The sequence below is a fragment of the Carcharodon carcharias genome, chromosome 5 (assembly GCF_017639515.1).
Source record: "Carcharodon carcharias isolate sCarCar2 chromosome 5, sCarCar2.pri, whole genome shotgun sequence".
Lineage (NCBI taxonomy): Eukaryota > Metazoa > Chordata > Chondrichthyes > Lamniformes > Lamnidae > Carcharodon > Carcharodon carcharias.
The window spans coordinates 120,974,057-120,996,982 of NC_054471.1; the positions used below are offsets into that span (position 1 = coordinate 120,974,057).

At 40.9% G+C, this 22,926-nt stretch overlaps 1 protein-coding gene across 7 annotated transcripts in view; it reads right to left on the minus strand.

Moving 5' to 3' along the window:
• Positions 1-3,349: 3,349 nt before the first annotated feature.
• Positions 3,350-22,926, minus strand: part of l3mbtl3 (L3MBTL histone methyl-lysine binding protein 3) — a 185,840-nt gene continuing 166,263 nt past the window's right edge. For all 7 annotated transcript variants that reach the window (XM_041188292.1, XM_041188287.1, XM_041188293.1 and 4 more), the window contains one exon: positions 3,350-4,133. In XM_041188292.1, coding sequence (XP_041044226.1) covers positions 3,990-4,133 — 144 coding nt within the window. In that variant the 3' untranslated portion in view covers positions 3,350-3,989. The remainder of the gene's footprint in view (positions 4,134-22,926) is intronic.

A 22,926-nucleotide genomic window follows, 5' to 3' on the forward strand; every position in this document is an offset into this window, starting at 1 on the left:
ATAGCAGGTGGCTTTTCAAGTCATCGGTATGCCAACAGGCAACAATAGCTCACAGTTCTGCAATGCATCCCATTACCAACCTGAATGTGACAACATTTATTCAAATTCTTCCAAAGGCTGTCCAGTTTTGCCCACCTTTTGTCTTCTCCCCCAACCCCAACACATGATGATTTACCGTTGCGATGGAGAGGTCAGTCATCTACAGGCAAATTTACAATACCATTTTACCCAGATACCTGTAAACATGCTTCTGCATCAGTTGCAGGCAATGAAATAGCATCCTCATTTCTCATTCAAACATTGTAGGATACATCAGCCTGAATCTTCAATGTCCAAAACAGTGAAATCTGAACATGTCTGTGTTGTGCATCAGGACCCTTCATATGTCCTTACAAATGTTGAAAAGTTTAAACTTCTGATGGACTGATTTATGCTGCCTGGAAAACTACGCGAACGTCTTCAACACTTAGCTACACCAGATACACAGGACTTACCCCAAAAATGCTATACAGTTTAACCTGTGGTGTAACTCGAGTTTTAACAGCATAACTGAATTGAGCACCACAACCAACGCCCCCAATCAACCTTCCAACTTGACCCAACTCTCTCCCCCACTACCTGCAACCTGACTACCCCGTCTAGACTACCCACTCACACCCCGACTCCCTCTCTCCACTCATTGAGAGATTTGAGACCTTTATAAACTTACCTGAATACGGCAGCTACTGTTGTTAAAAAGGGAGGAAATATCCTCTCTTTATCTGTCTTCTACATCGCCGGTCTTAACTTGGATGGTCTGCACTGCCCCATTTCTCCTGCAGCCAGGATCAGAAGTCCCAGCTGGAAATGTGCAACAACGTCAAGGTGCAGATAACTCCTCGAGCAGTGGCTGACCGGCAGATCTGTGCCATATGGGATAGTGGAATGATGGTAGATATGTATCTATGAGTGGAAAGGTGGGATTTCTGTCAACGTGACCATCATTGCAGCTCTTGAGAATCTTAGTGTCTTGATCATTGCAGGTTACTGTAATGGTACTGCTCCCTTGGCCATCAATTTGCAATGCTCAGCTGTAGGTCCTGTTTGCTTTCTTTCTCCCTGGCATTTGAATCACCTTGCTGTGATTCTGGCCATTCAGCTGAAGCAGCCTTTTATTTGCTGCAGCCAACCCAAAGTTTCCTCTCTCCCAAGAGTCCAAGTCAGGAGTGTGATTCTCATGAAACTCCATATTAAATGTTATTAAATATTAAACCTTCATATTAAATGAGCACCCATCAGGAAAAGAGAGAGGTGCCAACAGATTCATGGCAATGGGCAGGTGTCTTGCTGCACCATTATTTTGCCAATCTCAGGAAAATCCAGACCATTGCGCATATTTAATAATATCTCCCTTGGCTAACAGTGAGACTTGTAAAATCAGGCACAAACTTAGTTATTTTAACATTCACCTGTTCTTTTATTTGTTTATTTGAAAGGATAGCACAGTTTTCCATAGAATAAAAAGGATAGTATGAATGAAATCTGTTAGGAGGTAATTTATTTGGCAAAGGTCTTAACCTGTATCATTTGAGCCATTTAATGCAGCCAAATGTTATTTGCCTTGAATCTACCTCTCAGCAAACTTTTTGGCTCCAAAAAGCATCTGTTTAAGGATGAGTGAACTGTTCAGTCACAATGTTTTCGTTAAATGGTGCTGATCCTCAAAATGGAATTGGCTTTATCTTTGTTTAAAAAGTGCTACTTTTCATTCTTCAGGCTTTTTGCCCTTTCTCACCGAAAATAACAAGTTCAGAGCCTGGTTAAAAAAATGTAACCAAAATAGTACCCTTTCTGCTTTAAAGAACAGATTAAGGATATTAATGCTTCAAAGCAACCAACCCTTCATAAACACCACTAAATATTTGAAATCTCGCTACTGCAAAGTTTTGCTGCGTACCTCCCACTACTAACATATAAGTAATCTGGTCTAGATGGAAACTCCATTATTACAGTGTAAGGTCAATTTGTGACAAAAATTTAAAGAGTTACATTAGTACTAGGTTACTTATATTTCACCTAAAACTTTAAATAAGGACTGAACTGCTTAAAAGAAAGCAAGTCCAGTAAAATGTTTGCAGAAAGGGTTGTGAGGATATGGAATGCACAGTACCTGGTGGCCAAAGATGTAGAATCAACTGTGCTGTTTAAAAGACAGATTAATTAACTTGACAGGTAAGGGCATTAAGGGTTGTGGAAAGATGGCAAGAAATTGTAATTGAGTAGACACTAATCAATTATTTTAGCAAACAAGATCTCAAAGGAACCTTGATGGGCAGGATGGCCTACTTTTGTTGTTATGAAAACATGCTGGGTCAGAAAATCAAGTCTGGAGGCAGGATACCCAATTTGCAGCCCTCCTATGGTTTCAGCCATTGAAAGGATTGATCTGGAAAAGTCTTAGCATGGTAATTTGGGCACGCTAACATCCCCATCCAGTTTTCCAATCCCCGCTCTCAGCGTGACATTACGCTCAAAAGGAACTAAAGGGCAGAATTTTCCTAGACCCTGGGTCTGCCAGCTTGTTAATCTTGGTGGTGGGCTGTGTGGGTAGGTGCTTGGAAGGGGGCTGAGAAAACAATGGGTAGCAGTGTCAGATCGGATCCCTGGTGTACTCTTGCCACCAGGCTGTTTCCCAGCGACAGGCAGGGAGACAGATCAGATGCCTCCTGAACAGAGGCATGCAGCAACTCCCATTTACAGTGATATTACCAGCTTGCCGGCAGTTTGCCAGCAGCGAGTGGCCCCTCACCACACAGAAACCATCAACTTAATGGAGGCAACCTGGTGGGGGCCATTTGAGCCAGAGGCTCTAAACCCCGAAAGGGGGGTCCATGGGCAGGAAAGACAGCCCTTGCAGCCCCAATCAGCCAAGCCAGAGTAGTTTTCCCTCCAATACAAGGGGCCAGTCTGTTTTGCCCCTCAAAGTTTATTTTAAACTTACCCCATGTTAAGTCTTCCTTTTGATCCCTGATCTGCTTCAGCCCACCTCTCTCAATAGGGCTGCCAAGACTCTAGATCTGTGAACACCTCTGATTGGACCTGCAGCAAATAGCTGGTCTGCCATCTTTAGTCAGATAGGAATGCGGAGACAGCCAATTAGGAGGTGGCTTCTAGGAAAACAGCTCCCCCCAATCTTGCTGCCAGCAATTATGGGTTCGGTTCAGACCCCCATTTGGTCCTGACCACAGGAAAATCCTGCCCAAAGCCTCAGAGATTGTATTAATGTGAAACTGTACCTGCAGTTCATTCATCCTTTAATTTCTGCAAACCCATTCAGCAAATAATCAATGTATCAAGCAATAACACAATATTTAATAAACCAGAGAACATTTTAATTAAAGCTGGGAATGGGTAATTGTGTTTGTCTTAATTAACTATTTAAGATCTGCCTGAATAGTTTGGATATTACATTTCTAAGATGTATACAACCTAACAGTTAATTTAAGTCCAGCAATGCTAACTTCTGAAAATATATATCCTTATGTACGTTTCATTATTTGGGAAAATGAAATGTTACATTACCAGATATTGTAATCTGTCACACAATCTATACACAAACAACACCACTGCAAACAAAAGGAGGAATAAAACAACAAACACAAACCATTTTAGTGTCTGTTAGATTAAGTGTCCAGTTCTTGGAAGAAACCCTTCAGTATATGTACATATACATTTCAAGGGTCAATCACAAAGAGTCTGTAACCAGCTATCACTGGGCAGATATTTGCATAATTAAGCCCTGAGGAAATGAATGGGAGATGAGCTCATAGTTTAGTACTGCACTGCTGAAAGTGAATGCACTCTAAACGAGTCTGCCAAGTCAACAGAAAATATTCCAGTAGCATTCTTTTAGAATTCCATATTTAGTATAGAGTTCTTGTGCTTTTGAATTAAAGATGAGTTTGAATCAAGAAACAGGCTACAGCTGCAATGCTTTACTTTAAGTCTTTTCAAAGCTCATTCTGTCCGTTTTCTTCTGCAGTTTTAAACATGAGGATGGAATTGTAGATTTTCAGAGCTGGTCCTAGTTTAATGCTCATTATTTTCACAATATCTGTCTGTGTCAGTAGTAGAAATGCTTCTCCATCAATTTGCTAAAAGAAAATAAAAAGTTGTAAGTGTTAATGTATAACCAACCTATTATGTTACGTTGACAGTGGTTATTCATGCTTTGAACTATTACTTCAAGGTGACAATACTGTACACATTTGGACATCTGAGAATCATAAATTGAATATACCATTGTAAAATGTGATTTTTTTCATCCTGAGTCAATTGCTTTATTTAAGATTACAGCCTGTAGTCTGCATATGCATACATTAAAACTTTCAAATTATGGCATTGTATTTTTTGCTCCTACCATGTCAGGAGTACACTTTAAACTGTATTGCCTGACATTATCATGCCTATTTATTAGACTCCAGCTTGTGTGTGCTGTTTACTTAGCATGATAGAAAGTTAAGCATTCTTTACAAAAATAGATGAGAAAGGAAAATTATTGTATTTTAAAATGCATCCCTCCAGTTTTTATATATTTTCCTTCTCTCATGTCTTTGCATGCTATACAAGACTGCCTTTTGATATCCCTATGCTACCAAAGCACAGTTACAGCTGTGAAAGTAGAAGCATTCTCTAGCTTTTCTTCCCTCCCTTTGAGAACCACCAAGCCTCCACTGTGTACTTCTCCCCAGTGGTCCATCTGAGAATAGAAACGCAGCATTTCAAAAAAAAAAGCTGTCACAAACCCACAATCTGATACCCTGTAGCCAATCAGACCTGGCCGATTGTGCCCCAGCTGAGTTTCAACTCGCTCAGGCCTTTACAATCCTTCATAACTGCAGGTAAAATACATCTTAACAAATTGCATATTGTAAACCAATTAACAATTTATTTTGCAGACCTTGGTGAATATAAGAACTCTAGGGCACCTAGGTCCCAATCTGATTGAACTAATGTGATTATTCTAAGATTCAATGTGGCAATTCAAATTCACACACATTTTGCCAGTAAATTAGTTAAGGATAAGCATAAGTACATAGAGCCAATGAAATTTATTTTCATATATAATTAAAATTTAAATAAGTGGTCTGGTTTGGTTCTGTTAAAAACCCTCCAGAAGAAAAACATGTAGATAACGTAAAACAGGTGACTGCGATTCAGCAGCCCATCTTACATCAAGGGATGAAAAATGGCTTGATATCACTCATCTTACATTATCACACAAGATCAAAATCCTCGCTACAGTCTATAAAGACTGTTAGGTTACAAATTTACAACCCTTTCATTTTAATTTTAGGATTCAATTCAATTTCAATTTATTGTCCATAGGGAAATTCATTTCAGGTACATTGCTCGCTCACTTAATAACAATTACACATAAAAGTACAACAATAAAGGAAGAAAATTACCCAATCACAAAAGTGTATGTAAGAATTATTCCAGTACATTAAAATAAGCAGTCAACGAGTCCCATCATGAGTCCATTCATCAAACTCCTGTTAAAAGTTCTTACAGAAAGCACTAACAAGTTCGAGAACCAATTTGTCCTGCATCTAATAGATTGTAGCCTTTTCACTGAACACAACCAAAGTAATACTGAGACAAAGAATAATTCTTGCTATTTGTAACACATCTTACTTTTGTTAAGATTCTTCAAAAGCAGATCTCATCAAGAAGGATCCGCTCATTGAATACCCTTTCCTGCATTTCTATATGGCTAGTCCAGTACAGTTTTCCATCAATGGCAACCCCAGGATGTTAATAGTGGGGGATTCAGTGATTGTGATGCCATTGAACGACAAAGGGCAATGGTTAGATTCTCTCTTGTTGGAGATGGTCGTTGCCTGGCACTTGTGTGGCGTGAATGTTACTTGCCACTTGTCAGCTCAAGCCTGAATATTGTCCAGGTCTTGCTGCATGTGGACATGGATTGCTTCAGTATCTGAGTCGTCGTGAATGGCACTGAACATTGTGCAATCATCAGTGAACATCCTCACTTCTGACCTTATGATGGAAGGAAGGTCATTGATGAAGCAGCTGAAGATGGTTGGGCCCAGGATACTACCCTGAGGAACTCCTACAGTGATGTCCTGCAGCTGAGATAACTGACCTCCAACAACCACAGTCATCTTCCTTTGTGCTGGTTATAACTCCAACCAGTGGAGAATTTTCCCTGATTCCCACTGACTCCAGTTTTGCGAGGGTTCCTTGATGCCACACTTGGTCAAATGTGGCCTTGATGTCAAGGGCAGTCACTCTCACGTCTCATGAAGCTATTAATGTATACAACATTATTGGGAAATATAGGTATAACTTCAGCAGTGGTGTGTATGCAGGGCAGAGGAAATGTGAGATCAACATCTGTAAGCCTCCAACTGTCTCCACAGGAACCAAAATGAAAAGAACCTCCTTTTGAACTCGTAAGGTGAAAATGCTTTGCCTGGTGTCTGGTTAAGTCTATGGGTTGCTGTTGCCTTAATGGAGATTAGTTTGGGAATTTGTTAAAAGTTATGGTAGCCATGTGTATATATATTTTAACCTGTGTAAATTAATAAAATGTTTCATTTAATGTAAAATGTTGAGAACTTGTGGTCTGATTCCTGAATTTAGAGTCATATGTCAAACATGATACTTAAAATTATAGGTTATGATAGTTGTTTAAAATTTCCATCTGGGATTTTTAAATAATTCAGCTATACCAACTACATCAGTCATAACAACTGGGGGCTGTTGCTGGAATAAATTATATTTCTAATTCTTTGATTGGTTTGGAATTGGTGAATCTTAAGCTTACGAATATGAGGCACTTTGAATACAGGAGTTGAAGTATTTTAGAATTAGTGAGACTGCAAGATGGCTTTGGCAATTGTTAAGACTTGTCTGGGAGGAGAAGAGATAACTCTGATTGGGTTAGAGAAAATAACCAAAAGTAAGCTAACAGAGTTGGCAGTTAAGTTAAAATTGGGGTTACCTAAGGGGGCTAGGAAATCAGATATGCTTAAAAGTATAATACAGCATCTAAAGTTGGAAGTGAAACCTGACACTAGTGAGTCACAGTTGGAAGTCGTGAGACTTCAGTTGCAAATGAAGAAACTTGAATTAGAAATTGTAAAGATGGAGGAGGAGAGAGCGCGCAAGAGAGAATTCCAACTGAAAATGTTGGCAGTTAGAAAAGAGATGTCAGTAGGTGAGGAAGGATTTATCTCCAGAATAGATCCCAGTGAGGATATGTTTAAATTTGTACAAGCACTTCCAAAGTTTGAGGAAAAATATATTGAAGCAGTCTTTATTTCATTTGAGAAGCTGGCTAATCAGATGAAATGGCCACAGGAACGCTGGACATTATTATTACAGTCTAAGTTGTTAGGTAGGGCACATGAGGTATATGCTTCGCTTTCAGCACAAATGTCACTGAATTACGATGTGCTGAAAAAAGCTATTTTGAGTGCAGATCAGTCGGTTCCTGAAGCATACAGGCAGAAATTCAGGAATATGAGAAAACAGCCTGGGCAAACTTTTGTTGAGTTTGAAAGTGTAAAACAAAGTAATTTTGACTGGTGGATAAGGGTGTTAAAAATAGAGACAGCCTATGCAGCTCTTAGGGAAGTAATATTTTTGCAAGAATTTAAAGATTCAATCCCTTCAGTAGTGAGAACTCATATAGAGGGACAGAAGGTTGATTCTGTAAGGCAAGCAGCAGAGATAACTGAAGGTTATGAGTTAGTTCATAGAGCTAACCCTTTTTTCCACCCTTTCAAATTGGAAAAAGATAAAAAAAGTGGGAAGGTGAAAGGAAGGCAGGTAGTCAGGGAAGAAAAAGAGTAGCTGGAAATTCCCAGGAAGTTTGTTCTCAGAATAAAAAGGTAGGTGCTGAAGGTAGAAGTGACATTCGAAAATTGAGGTGTTTTTCATTGTAATAAAGTGGGGCACATGAAGTCAATGTGTTAGAGATTGCAGAAAAATCTGTAGGAATTGTAGGGGTGCAGAAAACTTCTGGAAGTAAAAGTACCATCAGTTCTGAGGTTCAGACAGGAGAAGCTAGTGGTTTGTGTACAGGTGAAACAGGGAGGATCAGTGAAAGGTAAAGAAGCGGGGATGTGTTCACAGTTTACTCCAGAGATTTCTGAGGAGCCGGTTGCAGAGAAGTTTAAAGGTTTTGTATGTGAAGGAAAATTCTTTCCATGTGTACAGGGTGGAGCAGGTAAAGACGTTAACATTTTAAGAGACACAGGGGCTAGGCAATTCTTAATGTTGTGGGATAGTGATATTTGTTGTTCAAAAGGAGTGTTGCAGGAGAAGGCAATAATAAGTGCGGTTCATGGAGATGCTAAATCTATTCCATTGTGGAAGGTAAATTTAAATAGCAAATGGAAGAATGGTGAAGTTATAGATGGAGTGGTGGAAAAATTGCCCAAAGCAGAGGCTCAATTGATTCTGGTAATGATATAGCTGGATTGCAAATGTAGGTGATGCTTATGGTAGTTGAGCAGCCTGTTTAAGTGTTTTCAACAGAGGTGTTACAGAAGGACCAACAAAAAAACTGCGGATGCTGGAAATCCAAAACAAAAGCCAAGTTCTGTCGAAGGGTCATGAGGACTCGAAACGTCAATTCTTTTCTTCTCCGCCGATGCTGCCAGACCTGCTGAGTTTTTCCAGGTAATTCTGTTTCTGTTAAAGAAGGACCATCCTGGGTTGTTTCCTGATTGTGTGATAACAAGATCAAAGGCCCATAGGGAAGAACAAGATAAACAAGATAAGCAGGCAGTTCAAAGGCCAGAAGGTGGTGTCAAAATCCAATTAGCTGGCACTGTATTTTATAATTGTTCAGAAGGAAGGAATGCAGGACAGTTCAGTTGAAGTGTTTAACTCAAGGAGGTTAGTGGAGTTACAGAAAAATTATCTGAAATAAAACAGTTATATCAGAAAGCGTATTCAGAAACAGAAGCATGTATTCCAGTATATTATCTTTGAGGGAATATTTTAATGAGAAAATGGCAGTCGGATCATGTCTCAGCAAATGAAAGCTGGAGGGAGGTGCATTAGATTGTTATCCCATTTGGGTATAGAAATTAGATTCTGAGGATTGCTCATGAAATTCTAATGAGGGGGCTTTTAGGAATGAGGAAAACACAGGAAAAGATATAGAGGTAATTTTTTGGCCAGGATTGCATAGGGATAGGTATGGGGATGTAGTCAAGTTCTTTAGAACCTGTTATACATGTCAAATAACAGGAAAACCACAAACAGTGATTAAGCTGGCACCTTTAATCCCAATACCAGCATTTGAAGAACCTTTTATCAGGGTCATTATTGATTGTGTAGGACCCCTCCCTAAGGATAAAAGTGGAAATCAGTATTTATTGACAATAATGGATGTGTCCACCAGGTTTCCTGAAGTGATACCTTTAAGAAATATTACAACTAAGATGATTGTGGAGGAGTTAATTAAATTTTTCACACTTACCTGAAGAAATCAGGGGTCAAATTTCATGTCATAGATGTTTATGGGATTAATGAACAGTTTGGGGATAAAACAGTTCAAGTCAACAGCTTATGACCCAGAGTCACAAGGAGCTTTGGAAAGATGGCATCAAACTTTAAAAACTATGATAAGAGCATACTGTTATGATTATGCACAAGATTGGGATACAGGAATTTTATTTTTGTTATTTGCCATTGGATATGCTCCTAATGCATCGACTGGTTTTAGTTAATGGTCATGAGGTAAGGGGACCACTGAAATTGATTCATGAGAATTTGGTGGATCAAAATTCAGAAACTACTCTCCTGGAGTACGTAACAAATTTCAAGGAAAGATTGAACAGAGTATGTGAGTTGGTTAAGGAACATTTAAAGATATTATAACAAGTGATGAAAGTGAAAGCAGATAAAGTGGCTAAAATCCACGGTTTTGTTTCTGGAGAGGGAGTACTAGTTTTGTTACCAGTACTAGGGGGAGGATCTTCTGGTCAGGGAGCAGGGGTGGGGCCCGCTCACCGACGCAGGATGACGTCGAGCAGAACTCCTGAAATCACCCCGCATCATTTCCATTTTCAGGTTGGCAGGGGTGCAGCTGAGTCAGTTGTGTAGCTGCTGACCTGTTAATGGCCCATTGGGACCATTAAAAAACCAATTTAGATAATTAGTGGACTTGCATGTCCAACCTTAAGGTTGGCAGCCAGGCTGGGAGCCCTGGCGGGCATTGGAAAAAGCATGACACCTTATCCATGGGTGGGATGAGGTTTCATGAGTGATTTAAAATCTGCACATTGAGCTTTAATAAAAGTTATGGTCAAGTCCCAACTCATGTGACATTGTCACATGAGGGAACATGTTAGGATGGTTTTAATTAAAAATTTGAAGTCCGAACTGATCTCCCTGAGACAGCACTTAGCCTCGGGGGATCTGTGCACTCTTTCATGCGCATGCACGAAAGAGCGCACCCCCGGATGAGGGAATCCACCCCCCCCACCAAGGGAGCGCACAGTTGGGGGGCGTCGATCGGAGACATATCTGTTACTACACTCTCTTCCCCCCACCCCCGACAATCCAAAACGGGGGAGGTTGGGGGGGGAAATTTTTCCCTAGGTGATTCCTTAACTGCACGATTTAGTGGGCCTTACAGTATTGAAAAGAAATTGAGTTAAGTAAACTATTTAATAAATACTCTAGATAGAAGAAAGAAGCAGAGGGTGTGTGTTAATATGCTTAAAAGGTACTTTGACAGGGAAAAGGAACAAAAAGATAGCGGTGGGCGGATGATAAGAAAGAGATAGAAGTGTAGGACTCTGAAATTGATCTCCTCTAATAAAACTGGATAATGAGGATGTCTTTGAAAATTTACATGAAATGTTGAGTTACCTTCCAAGCAAGTGTCAAAGTGATTTGGAAAAGCTATTGCAGTCACACAAACCTATTTATGGAAATAAGTTGGGAAAGGCACATTTAGCTTCACATGATGTTTGTACAGGAATATCATCTTCAAGAAGGCAACAACCTTATAGATTAAATCCGGCAAAGTTATCACAAGTACAAAAAGAAATTATATCCTTGAGTCTAGTTACAGTAACTTGAGTTTGCCTATTGTGCTGGTACCAAAACTGGATGGACACAAAGACTGTTTGTGGACTATCAAAAGGTGAATATGGTGTCAAAAGCATATTCCTATCCCATACCACAGTTGGGGGATTGCATTGAGAAATTTATCACAAAGATCGGCTTGCTAAAAGGATATTGGCAGGTACTGTTATTGGAGACAGCAAAGGAGACATCAGCTTTTGTAATGCCAAGTGGACTATATCAGTTTAAAGTCCTGCCATTTGGTATGAAGAATACACCTGCGATATTTCAAAGACTGACAAAGTAATTGCAGGTTTGAGCAATTGTGCTGTTTATATTGATGATCCAGTCAGACATGAGAGGAGCATTTACAGCATCTGGAAGAATTATTTACTCAACTAGAAGAAGCTAATTTGGTAATGAACTTGGCTAAAAGTGAATTTGCAAAAGCGCAAGTTATGTATCTAGGCCATACCATTGGACATGGTAAGGTGGCTCCGAGAGATGCAAAAGTCAAGGCTATTGTGGATTTCCCAGTGCCTACAACAAAACGAAAAGTTTGAGATTTCTGGGCATGAGTGGGTTTTACCAGAAATTTGTACCAAATTTTAGCAATGTAGTTGCTCCACTGATTGAACTATTAACAAGTACAAGAAGTTTTAATAGACACTGGAGTGTCAGAAGTCATTCGATAGTTTGAAAAGTGTATCAACTACGGCACCAGTGTCAACAGTACCCAATTATGCCAAGCAATTTGAGGTGGCCGTTGACGCAAGTGAAATAGGCACTGAGGCTGTAACATTATAAGATGACGACACTGGAATTGAAAAACTGATGAGTATTTTTCACGGAAGCTAAACGTACTATACAGAAGATGTTCAACCATCGAGAAAGAGACTTTGAGTTTGGTGTTAGCATTGCAGCGTTTTGAAATTTATGTTGCAAACAATTCGTCAAAAACAGTTGTTTATACAGACCATAATCCTTTGAAGTTTTTGGACAAATTTCATGACAAAAATGCAAGGCTTTTCAAATGGAGTCTATTATCACAACCATTTAATCTACGTATTATACATATTGCTTGAAGAGAAAATCTGTTCACAGATACGTTATCAAGAGTTTGAAGCGTAATGGAAAAAGTGTCTTTTTAAAGATAAACATGGACACTGAACTGGAGCGTTTTCTATTGATACCAAGGCCTTCTGTGTAAATAAATATAATATATATATTATGTTAATGCATGGGTCTGGTAATGTAATAATGTAATAAGTATAGGAGATAATGTGAGATGAGTTATTAAAATGAACCATGTCATGAAGCTATTAATGTATATACTATTGGAAAATATTTTTCTTTTAAAATAGAGGTTTAGTCTGTGGGTGTGTCTTAATTGGATTAAAGCCAACTAGTCTGGGTGCTTTGATGTGTGCTAGTTTGATGTATAAGAGGAATAGAGTGTATTTGCATTTTTTGAGAAGAGCATTCAAGAAGTGAGGTGAAAACTGACACCTATATAGCAGATACCAAGCAATATGTTTATATTACAAAGAAAATTGGTACTATGAAAGGGGTTTTATTGTTAGAGAGGTTTAGTTCAGAGATTGGTGATACAATGAGAATTTACATTCAATGAGCGGTGTTAGACATAACTTCACACTGCGTGCGCAGGGCAGAGGTAATCTCACATCAACAGCAGCTGTAAGCCTCCAACTGTCTCCAAAGTGAAAAGAACCTCATTTTGAACTCAATGTGAAAATGCTTTGTCTGGTGTCTGGTTAAGTCTGTGAGTTGCTGTCGCCTTAATGGAGATTAGTTTGGGAATTTGTTAAGATATGATAGTAGTAATTTGTAGCCATGTGTAAAGTAATAAAATGTTTCATTTAGTTTAATGTTAAACCTCGAGGACTGGTGGTCTGATTTCTGCATTTAGAGTCGCATCTCAAACATAACACTTAAAATTTTAGGTTATGACAGTTGTTGAAAGTTTCCCTCTTGGATTTTTAAATAACTCAGCTGTACCAACTGCCCGGTCATAACACACCTCACTTGGGAGTTCAGCTCTTTTGTCCATGTTTGAACCAAGGCTGTAATGAGGTCAAAAGGTGAGTGGCCCTGGCAGAAACCAAAGTGGGCGTCAGTGAGCAGGTTATTGCTAAGCAAGTGCTGCTTGATAGCACTGTTGACCCCTTCCATTACTTTACTGATGATCGAGAGTGGACTGATGGGGCAGTAATTGGCCAGGTTGGATTTGTCCTGCTTTTTGTGTATAGGACGTAGCTGGACAATTTTCTACATAGCCGGGTAGGTGCCAGTATTGTAGCTGTACTGGAACATCTTGGTTAGGGGCGCGGCAAGTTCTGGAGCACAAGTCTTCAGTACTATTTCCGAATATGTACTATTGCCGGTTTATTACTGTTATGCAGTAATTCTTGTACTCCTCTGTTTTTATAATTTCCATTATGGAGAACCTAAATATTCTTATTCTATGTTTCATTAAAACCTAAAGTCCAGTAAAGTCATCCTGCTGATGAATGGGCAAACATACAGCATTAGTTAGATTTCTAAAAGGCTAATTGTTTGCGTTTCATAGTGCTGTTTTAAGGAGTTGCACCTTTACTTTGAATAGACATTTTGCACTTTGTTTTTGCATCTCCAAGCTGTTTTTGGGTGTCTCCCTCAAGACTGTTCTTTGTTTTGGGAATTTCCCTCAAAAAAATTACCCAAGACCACAGTATGGCTTTCATAATGTGGGTTCCCATATTTATGATTTTTATGTTGGAAGACAAGGAAAAAGCACAAGAGACCATCTGGAAAGCCAGGCTCAAGGCAGCATGACAGATGTCCCAATTCAGCAGGTATGCAATCATCAGAAAGTACAGACCCAGGTCTTTTTTGAAAATATTAAGATTTATGCATTTAGAGCCTATGGTTTTACCCCAAAACTCTAGAATAATATTGCTCTGTCCTTTAGGGAGATCTGAAAACTTCAAAGCTAGGCCAGTGCTTACTATGGCTCTGAAAGTTAGCACTGTGCTCGACTTCTTGTTCGCTAGCAACAGGTGACTGCTGCCAGTTGGTCAGTTTGGTGTCCATTCTAGCATAAGTCAAATTATAAATGTCCTGTTCACTAGGGCAGCTTAGATTTGACATCTGATAGAGCAGCAAGACAAATTAGTAAGTAGGCAATTATTTTTTAATCAGCTCACTGGGTTTCCATGAATGCTTGGAACAATAGATCGTGCTCATGTAGCTTTTCAAGTTCCTGTCAACACACACCACTAAGTCAACCAAAAAGTATTTCACTATTTAATGTCCAATTAGTGTGGAACTATAATCATAAATTTCTGCACATCAGTGCCCCATATGCAGGGAACTGCCACAATTTATTCATCCTTCAACAGCCAGTAATTCTACATCTTTTTTGAATTCAGAGCGAGGTACAGGATAGTGTCTTGGCAACACAGAATTTTCAATATTACCATGGTTGTTCTGTTGAGAAAACTTTTCAGGAAAGTGGAGGATTGCTACAGGAGAATATGCACCCATATTTGAAATCAAATTGAACAAACCATTGCCATGCAGAAGAGCAGATTCCGGTTCCTATAGATCCAGAGACTCCCTTATGCATGCTTGTAGTATTGTTTCAGAGGTTGTGGTTGCACCTATTGCTTTCTGCATAACTCCCCTTCCCTCCACCCTGAACTTTGCTTCTGCATTTATACTTTCAGATACCCAAGATCTACTGCTTAGCTAGATAATGCAGCCTGATGAAGGGCATAAAGAAAAGCAGACATCCTGATGAAGGGTCATCATGACTTGATCTGACACTCGCAGCCACCAGCTCAGACACTGGCATTTCACGTACTTTAGTATAGAGTTGGGATCTGCATGTGGTGAGTCACAGAGCATGATTGAGTTGCAGCAAGGCTGGAGGAAAAAGATAGCATGTTTCAGGTCCCCGGAGGGCAAGGTCGCAGAGACCAGTTTTGCTGCAGAGGACTCCGATGAGGATTTTGATGGGGTAGCATACAGGAAAAAGGTTTCAGCATGCACACACGAGTGCTTGGTGCATTGGCAGGCCTGCCAGAGCCTGTTGTTACAACCAAGGAGCACAGAGAAGTCTGGCTTCAAATGGGCATCAGGGCTTTACACGAAGCCTGGAATTCCCAGCATGAAAATGGTCAACTCTATGGGAATACTTGTGGGCGAAGCTGTGATGCAGCACCTGATGGGCCAATGTCTCAACTTTCAATGTAATGCAGGCAGAAGCCACGCAAGTCTGTCCTGCACTGGAAGGTCAGACTGAGGTCATGAGATCCATGCTTGTTGTCAAACACGCTCAGAATGCTACCACCGTGGCTACAGATATTAGCACTCAACAGGGAATGCAGGCTCTCAGTAGTCCAGGAATCTGTGCTCCAACAGATTACTGGGATTGCTGAGACACTGCCCCTGGGGAATGGCAGTCGCTTCATAGTGCAGAATCTTGCTATCCTCGCAGGATAACAGCATTCGTGCTTGCATCATGGCCACTCCACCAGTGCCCCTGCTGTTACCTCTCACCAGGCAGCCCCGATTGCTGCCACCTATGCCAAGTTGGTGCTGTCCTAAGCTGGGACCCTAAGGTCCGGAGCTCCTCAAGGGTGTTCTGCAAAGACGTCTGCAGTATCTCCCATTGCAAATCAGCAACTTTCTACCACTGGGGTCACACTGCACAGGAAAACCAGGCCAGGCAAAAGTCCCCGCAAGATAGATACAGAGTAAAAGCGCAAGGATGAATAGTTCTGTATTGCTTGCATTATTGGGAATGTTGTTGGAAAAAGCAGTTACAGGAATTTGTGTGAGGAATATTTTATTTCAGGCTTTTGGCCTGAGCAGAGAGATGGAAAGGTTGGGAATTGTGGAGCAATGATAATTTGGGGATGTTTTCAGTGGAGTCAATGTATAGTAAGTTGCTCACGAAAAGCCTGACTGGTACAATGATCTGTATGCCTCCCTTCCGTCCTCTGCCTTCTCATCTTCCTCCTCCTTAGGTGCTCATGGGAGGCTTGGTGGTGAGGGTTGTGCTCTCATGACTGTCAGCTTGTGAATGCGACATAGGAACAGGAGTATGCCATTCAGCCTGCTCTGCCATTCAATTAGATCATGTACCCCTCAACTGCCACATTCCTGTGCTATCTCCATATCCCTTGATATCATTAGTATTGAGAAATCTATTGATTTCTGTCTTGAACATGCTCAATAATTGAGCTTCCACAGCCTTGGACATGGACTGCTTCAGTATCTCAGGAGTCACAAATGGTGCTGAACCTCACCAGCGAACCTCCCCACTTCTGACCTTATGATGGAAGGAAGGTCATTGATGAAGCAGCTGAAGATGGTTGGACCCAGGACACTACCCTGAGAAATCCTGCTGTGATGTCCTCCAGTTGAGATGACTGACCAACAACCACAGCCATCTTCCTTTGAACTAGGTGTGACTCTAACCAGTGGAGAGTTTTCCCCGATTCCCACTGACTCCCATTTTGCTAGGGGCCCTTAGTGCCACACTCTATAAAATGCAGCCTTGATGCAAGGGCAGACACTCTCACCTCAGGAGTTCAGCCCTTTTGTCCACGTTTGAACCAAGGCTGTAATGGGGTCAGGAGCTGAGTGGCCCTGGCGGAATCCAAAGTGGGTATCAGTGAGCAATTTATTCCTAAGCACTGTTGATGACTCCGTCCATTATTTTACTGGTGATCGAAAGTAGACTGATGGGGTGGTAATTGGCCAGATTAGATTTGTCCTGCTTTTTGTGTACAGGACATACCTGGGCAATTTTCCACATAGCCGAGCAGATGTCAGTGTTGTAGCAGTACTGGAACAGCTTGGCTAGGGGTGCGGCAAGTTCTGGAGCACAAGTACTTTTGCCGGAATATTGTCAGGGCCCATAGCCTTTGCACTATCCAGTGCCTTCAGCCATTTCTTGATATCACGTGAAGTGAATCGCATTGGCTAAAGACTGGCATCTGTGATGCTGGGGACCTCCGGAGGAGGCTGAAATGGATTATCCACTTGGCACTTCTGGCTGAAGGTTGTAGTAAATACCTTATCTTTTGCAATGATGTGCTGGGCTCCACCATCATTGAGAATGGGGCTACTTGTGGAGCCTCCTCCTCCAGTGAGTTGTTTAATTGTCTACCATCATTCACGACTGGATATGGCAGGCCTGCCGCTTAGATCTGGTCCGTTGGTTGTGGGATTGCTTAGCTCTGCCTATCACTTGCTGCTTATGCTGTTTAGCACGCAAGTAGTCCTGTGTTATAGCTTCACCAGGTTGACACCTCATTTTTAGGTATGCTTGGTGCTGCTCCTGCACTCTTCATTGAACCAGGGTTGATCCCCTGGTTTGATGGTAATGGTGGAGTGGGCTATATGCCATTGCATGAGGCATTGTGTTAGAGTACAATTCTGCTGTTGCTGATGGTGCACTGCACCTCATGGATGCCCAGTCTTGAGTTGCTAGATCTGTTTGAAATAGTACGGTGGTAGTACCACAGAGCACGATATGAAGGTGGGACTTCGTCCCACAAGGACTATGTGATGGTCACTCCTACTGATACTGTCATGGACAGATGCATCTGTAGCAGGCAGGTTGGTGAGGGCGAGGTCAAGTAAGTTTTTCCCTCTTGTCAGTTCCCAGCTGCCGCAGACCGAGTAATAGCAGCCTTTAGAGTGACCACAGACCCAGGACTCTGCCAGCTCAGTTAGTAGTAGTGCTACTGAGCCACATGTACCCAGAGTACAATCTGTGCCCTTGCCACCCTCAGTGATTCATCAGCGGTATCATCAGTAGGTTTCCTTGCCCATATTTGGCCTGATGCCATGAGACTTCTTGGGGTCTGGAGTCAATGTTGAGAACTCCCAGGGCAACTCCCTCCTGACTGTATACCACTGTGCCCACTGCTGGGTCTGTCCTGCCGTGGGATAGGACATATCTAGGGATAGTGATGGCCAATAAGTGTCACAGGTAAGGACGGCAGGTTTCCTCCCCTAAAGGACATTAGTGAACCAGGTGGGTTTTTATAACAATCAACCCTAACCCTAACCATTAGACTTTTTAAATTGAATTTATATTCCACCAGGTCGCCAGAGCATTACCCCAAGTCTCTGAATTACTAGTCTAGGGACAATAACATTATGCCATTGCCGTACCCCCACCCCCACAGGTTCCTTCCTTCAGGTTTTAAATGCTGTTGAAGATTTTTAAAATGTAAGTTTTTTTTTTCTTTATCTTTCAGTCTCATGCACAATTTCTTGTCCTGTTCATTCAGGTCCAAGATGCCCTGTTTGCCTCACCGCAATGTTCACCAATTTGCCATGGAAACAATCTAAAAACCTAAATATGTAACTTAGTAGAACCACAGAACCATAAAGTTACGGCGCAGAAAGAGGTCATTCAGCCCATCACGTCTGTGCCGACCAAAAAAAAAGAGACAAAAAGAAACCCCACTTTCTAGCACCTGGTCCAACCTTGCAGGTTACAGCACTTCAGATGCAGATCCAGGTACCTTTTAAATGAGTTCAGCATTTCAGCCTCAACCACGAATTCAGGCAGTGTATTCAAGACATCCACCACCTTCTGGGCGAAAAAGTTTTTCATGTCCCCTACAAGCCTTCTACCAACCACCTTAAATCTATGTCCCCTGGTAACGGACCCCTCAGCTAGGGGAAACAAGTTGTTGCTTTCTACCCTATCTAGGCCCCTCATAATTTTGTACACCTCAATTAGGTCACCCCTGAGCCTCCTCTGTTCTTTCCTCATAGCTGCAATTTTCAAGCCCTGGCAACAATCTTGTAAATCTCCTCTGTACTCTCTCCAGAGCAATTATGTCCTTCCTGTAATGTGGTGACCAGAATTGTACACAAAATTCCAGCTGTAGCCCAATCAGCACTTTACACAGCTCCAGCATTACATCCCTGCTTTTGTATTCAATACCTCACCCAATAAAGGAAAACATTCCATGTGCTTTCTTGACCACCTAAATCCACCTGTCCTGCCACCTTCAGGGACCTGTGGACATATAATCCAAGGTTTCTCACTTCCTCAACCCCTCTCAATAGCCTCCTGTTTATTGAGTATTCCCTTGCTTTGTTTGCCCTCCCCATATGCATTACCTTACACTTTTCCAGATTGAATTCCATTTGCCACATTTCTGTCCACTCAACAAAACTATTGATATCATTCTGGAGACTATCCTTATCACCATCAAGTACATGTCCAATTTTTGTGTCACCCGCAAATTTCCTGATCTTGCCTCCCACATTTAAGACCAAATCATTAACATATAAAACAAACAGCAAGAGGCCCCAACACTGAGCCCTGTGGATGCCACTGAAAAGCACTTTCCATTCGCAAAAACATCCATCAGTCATTACCCTTTGTTTCCTGTTGCTTAGCCAAATTTGGATCCAACTCACCAACTTCCCCTGTATCCCATGGGATCTCACTTTTCTGACCAGTCTGCCATGTGGGATCTTGCCAAATGCCCTAAAATCCATGTAGACAACATCCACTGCACTACCCTCATCAATCCTCCTTGTTACTTCCTCAAAAGAATTTGATTAAGTTAGTAAGACACTGTCTTCCGAAACAAAAACATGCTATCGCTGATCAATCTGGGTCTAAATGATAGTTTATCCTGTTTTTCAGAACTGATTCCACTAATTTTCCCACCACCAAAGCCTATAATTTTCTGTGCTATTCCTTGCACCCTTTTACGATAATGGCGCAATGTTTGCAGACTTCTAATCCTCTGATACCTCGCCTATATCTAGGAAAGATTGGAAAATGATTCACAGAGCATCTGCTATTTCCTCCCTGGGATACGATCCATCCAGTTCTGGTGATTTATCCACCTTCAAAGGATGCCAGTCCCTCCAGTACTTCCTCTCTCGCTATGCTTATTGTATCTAATATTTCATACTCCTCCTCTGTAACTAGCATGACTGCATCATCTCTCCCTTAGTAAAGGCAGAGACAATGTATTCATTCAGAACCCTGTCCACATCTTCAGCATCAACGCACAAGTTACCACACACATTTCTAAAAGGCCCTACCCTTTCCTTAGTTATTCCCTTGCTCTTGATGTACTGGTAAAACATCTTTGCATTCTTTGATTTTATCTGCCAATATTTTTTCCAATCCTCTTTGCTTTCCTAATTTTCTTTTTTACTTCATTCCTGTACTTTCTATACTCCTCTAGGCTTTCTACAGTATTAAGCTTTTTGTGGCCGTCATAAGCTTTCTTTTTCTGCTTTATCTTGGCCGTATGCTTCTAACTAGGGGGCTCTAGAGTTTGCAGTACCACCCTTTTTTTTATGGGGACTGTCTAAGCTGTGTCTGCAGAATCTTGCTTTTGAATGCCTCCCACTGATTGGACACTGTTTTCCCTTCTAGTAGCTGTATCCAGTCCATTTTTGCCAGTTCACCTCTCAGCTTTGTAAGATTTGTCTTCGCCCAAAAATTTTTTCTCTTTTTCTTTCTTTGTCCTTTTCCATAATTATACTAAATCTAACTGTATTATGGTCATTATCTCCAAAATGGTCTCCCATTGCTACTTCATCCACTAGCTCAGCTTCATTCCGAGACTAAATGTAGAATTGCACCCCCTCTCTTTGGGCTTGTTAGGTGCTGGCTAAAAAGTTCCCTTGAATACAGTTCAAGAATTTTGTGCCCTCTGGGCCTATTATACTGTTTGCATCTCAGTTGATATTAGGGTAGTTGAGGTCTCCAACTATTACTGCCCTGTTTTTGCACTCAAACTTGCCTACATTTTTGCTCTTCTAACTCCTTTCAGCTATTTGGTGGTCTATAGTTCATGTCCCCAGTGAGATAGATTATGCACACCATAAAGTAAAACTAATGTCTTACTAATAGCATTTGATGCTAGATGCCCTGACATAGCAAATGACACTCATTATCTTTATTACCTTTACAGCTAAGACATTCTATTGTATAATGGGATAAAAAAAACTATTTTCTGAAAATGGATCTTAGATGCTACAGGATGAATAGCAAAAAGCTGTTAGTGAAATAAAGAGGCTAATGTTCAGTTTCTGTTGATATTCATTAATTACTTGAACTTTGCACTTGTGATTTATAATATATTCACCACCTCTAAACCTCTGCCTTAAATCTGAATTAAATGTAACAGTATCTATTTAGTACTTCATTTTTCTAGCACAAAACATACCATATATCTGGGCATGCAATGGTTAAGGGTGATGGACTGGCAAATCTGTGCAATTAGCAAACTGTACCCATTCCCCAGTGAGATAGATTATGCACACAGTAAAATGAAACTAATTACATAGATGATAAATTCTCTGTCAAAATATTTGACAAGACAATAGCACATATTCTCTGGAATCCATCACTTAGAACAGACAAGAGCAATGTTAATAATTAACTACCTCATCATCTTGTTGATAATTACCATATTTATATGCAAATTACACACCAAGATCATTTGCACTTTAAATTTTTATCTTTAATTATCTTTCATGTCACAGTTCACAAGTAGACCAAGACATTGTTTCTGATGTTTACCATAGTTATTATAGCCTACATAAGTCAATGATTTTCCACCACTGTTACACATTAAAATATCACAAAACTTGCATGTGGTTAAAACATTTAAGGTTGTTGATAATGAAAGACATGGGACCTCACAATTTTAGAATTTATTTATCACCTTGTAAAATATAAGTAAATTGCTTTCCTGCCATGAAATTGCTGATTCTTATTTACATTATGAATTTTTGTGACTCTCGACAATCAGTACTGGCTTCTCAACCCCTCCAATGTCTATCAATTATCAGATTGTGTCCTGGATGAGCAGGAATTTCCTCCAACTAAATATTGGGCAGACCAAAGCCATTGCCTTTGACAGCCACCACAAACTCTGCTCCCTAGCCACCAATTCCACCCCTTGCTCTGGCAACTTTTGATTCAGGTTCAGACAATGAGCTTCCGATCACGTAGCTATACCATCGCTAAGACTGCATATTTCCACCTCCATAAGCTGACTGCTCCTTGCCTCAGTTTATCACCTACCAAAATCCTCATCCATATCATTTCCTGCATTCCAAAATGAGTACAATTCCAAAGTATTACTAAGTGCTTTGGGACTTCTTGAAAGCATGAAAGGTACTACATAAATAGAAGTCTTTCTTTTTTGTTCCAGTGGATTTACCATTCTTGTTTAAATACAGGGCCTGAAAAGGTCAAATTGCTACAGTGTTGACAAGGGCCTTCACAGCACCTCACATAGCTGCAGGAGTATGGAATCATAACCCCTGGACAGTGGCACTGACTCCACAGAAAATGCACTTGCTGTCCTCTCACAGTAGCATAGCTGCTCCCTTGTCACCCATTCTGCCAGTACCCATGTTAATGCTACACAGCCAGCTGGAACATACTGCCCAAATCAAGACACTGCTTGAGGTCACCCACCATCTGAAATGCCCTCATTGGAAGCTCAGTAGCCTTCCACTTCCCAAACCACTGAGGTTAGCCATTGAGGAAATACCTCCTAGGAGCACTGGGATAGGTAGAAGAGCACAGGGGCCAAAAGTAATCCTGCTGTTCACCTGCATGAAACAGCACTGAATAATCTCCCTGAGGCCTGGAACTGCCACAGGAAAATGAAGAATATATTGAAAAAATTATTAAACAGCACAAAATTTAATGAAACATGTCCTGTCGCATGAGCAGGGACATGTTTTTAATTAAAAATTAAAGTTTTTATTTCATTTGTATTTGATTTTGGAAACCTCATCTCGCCC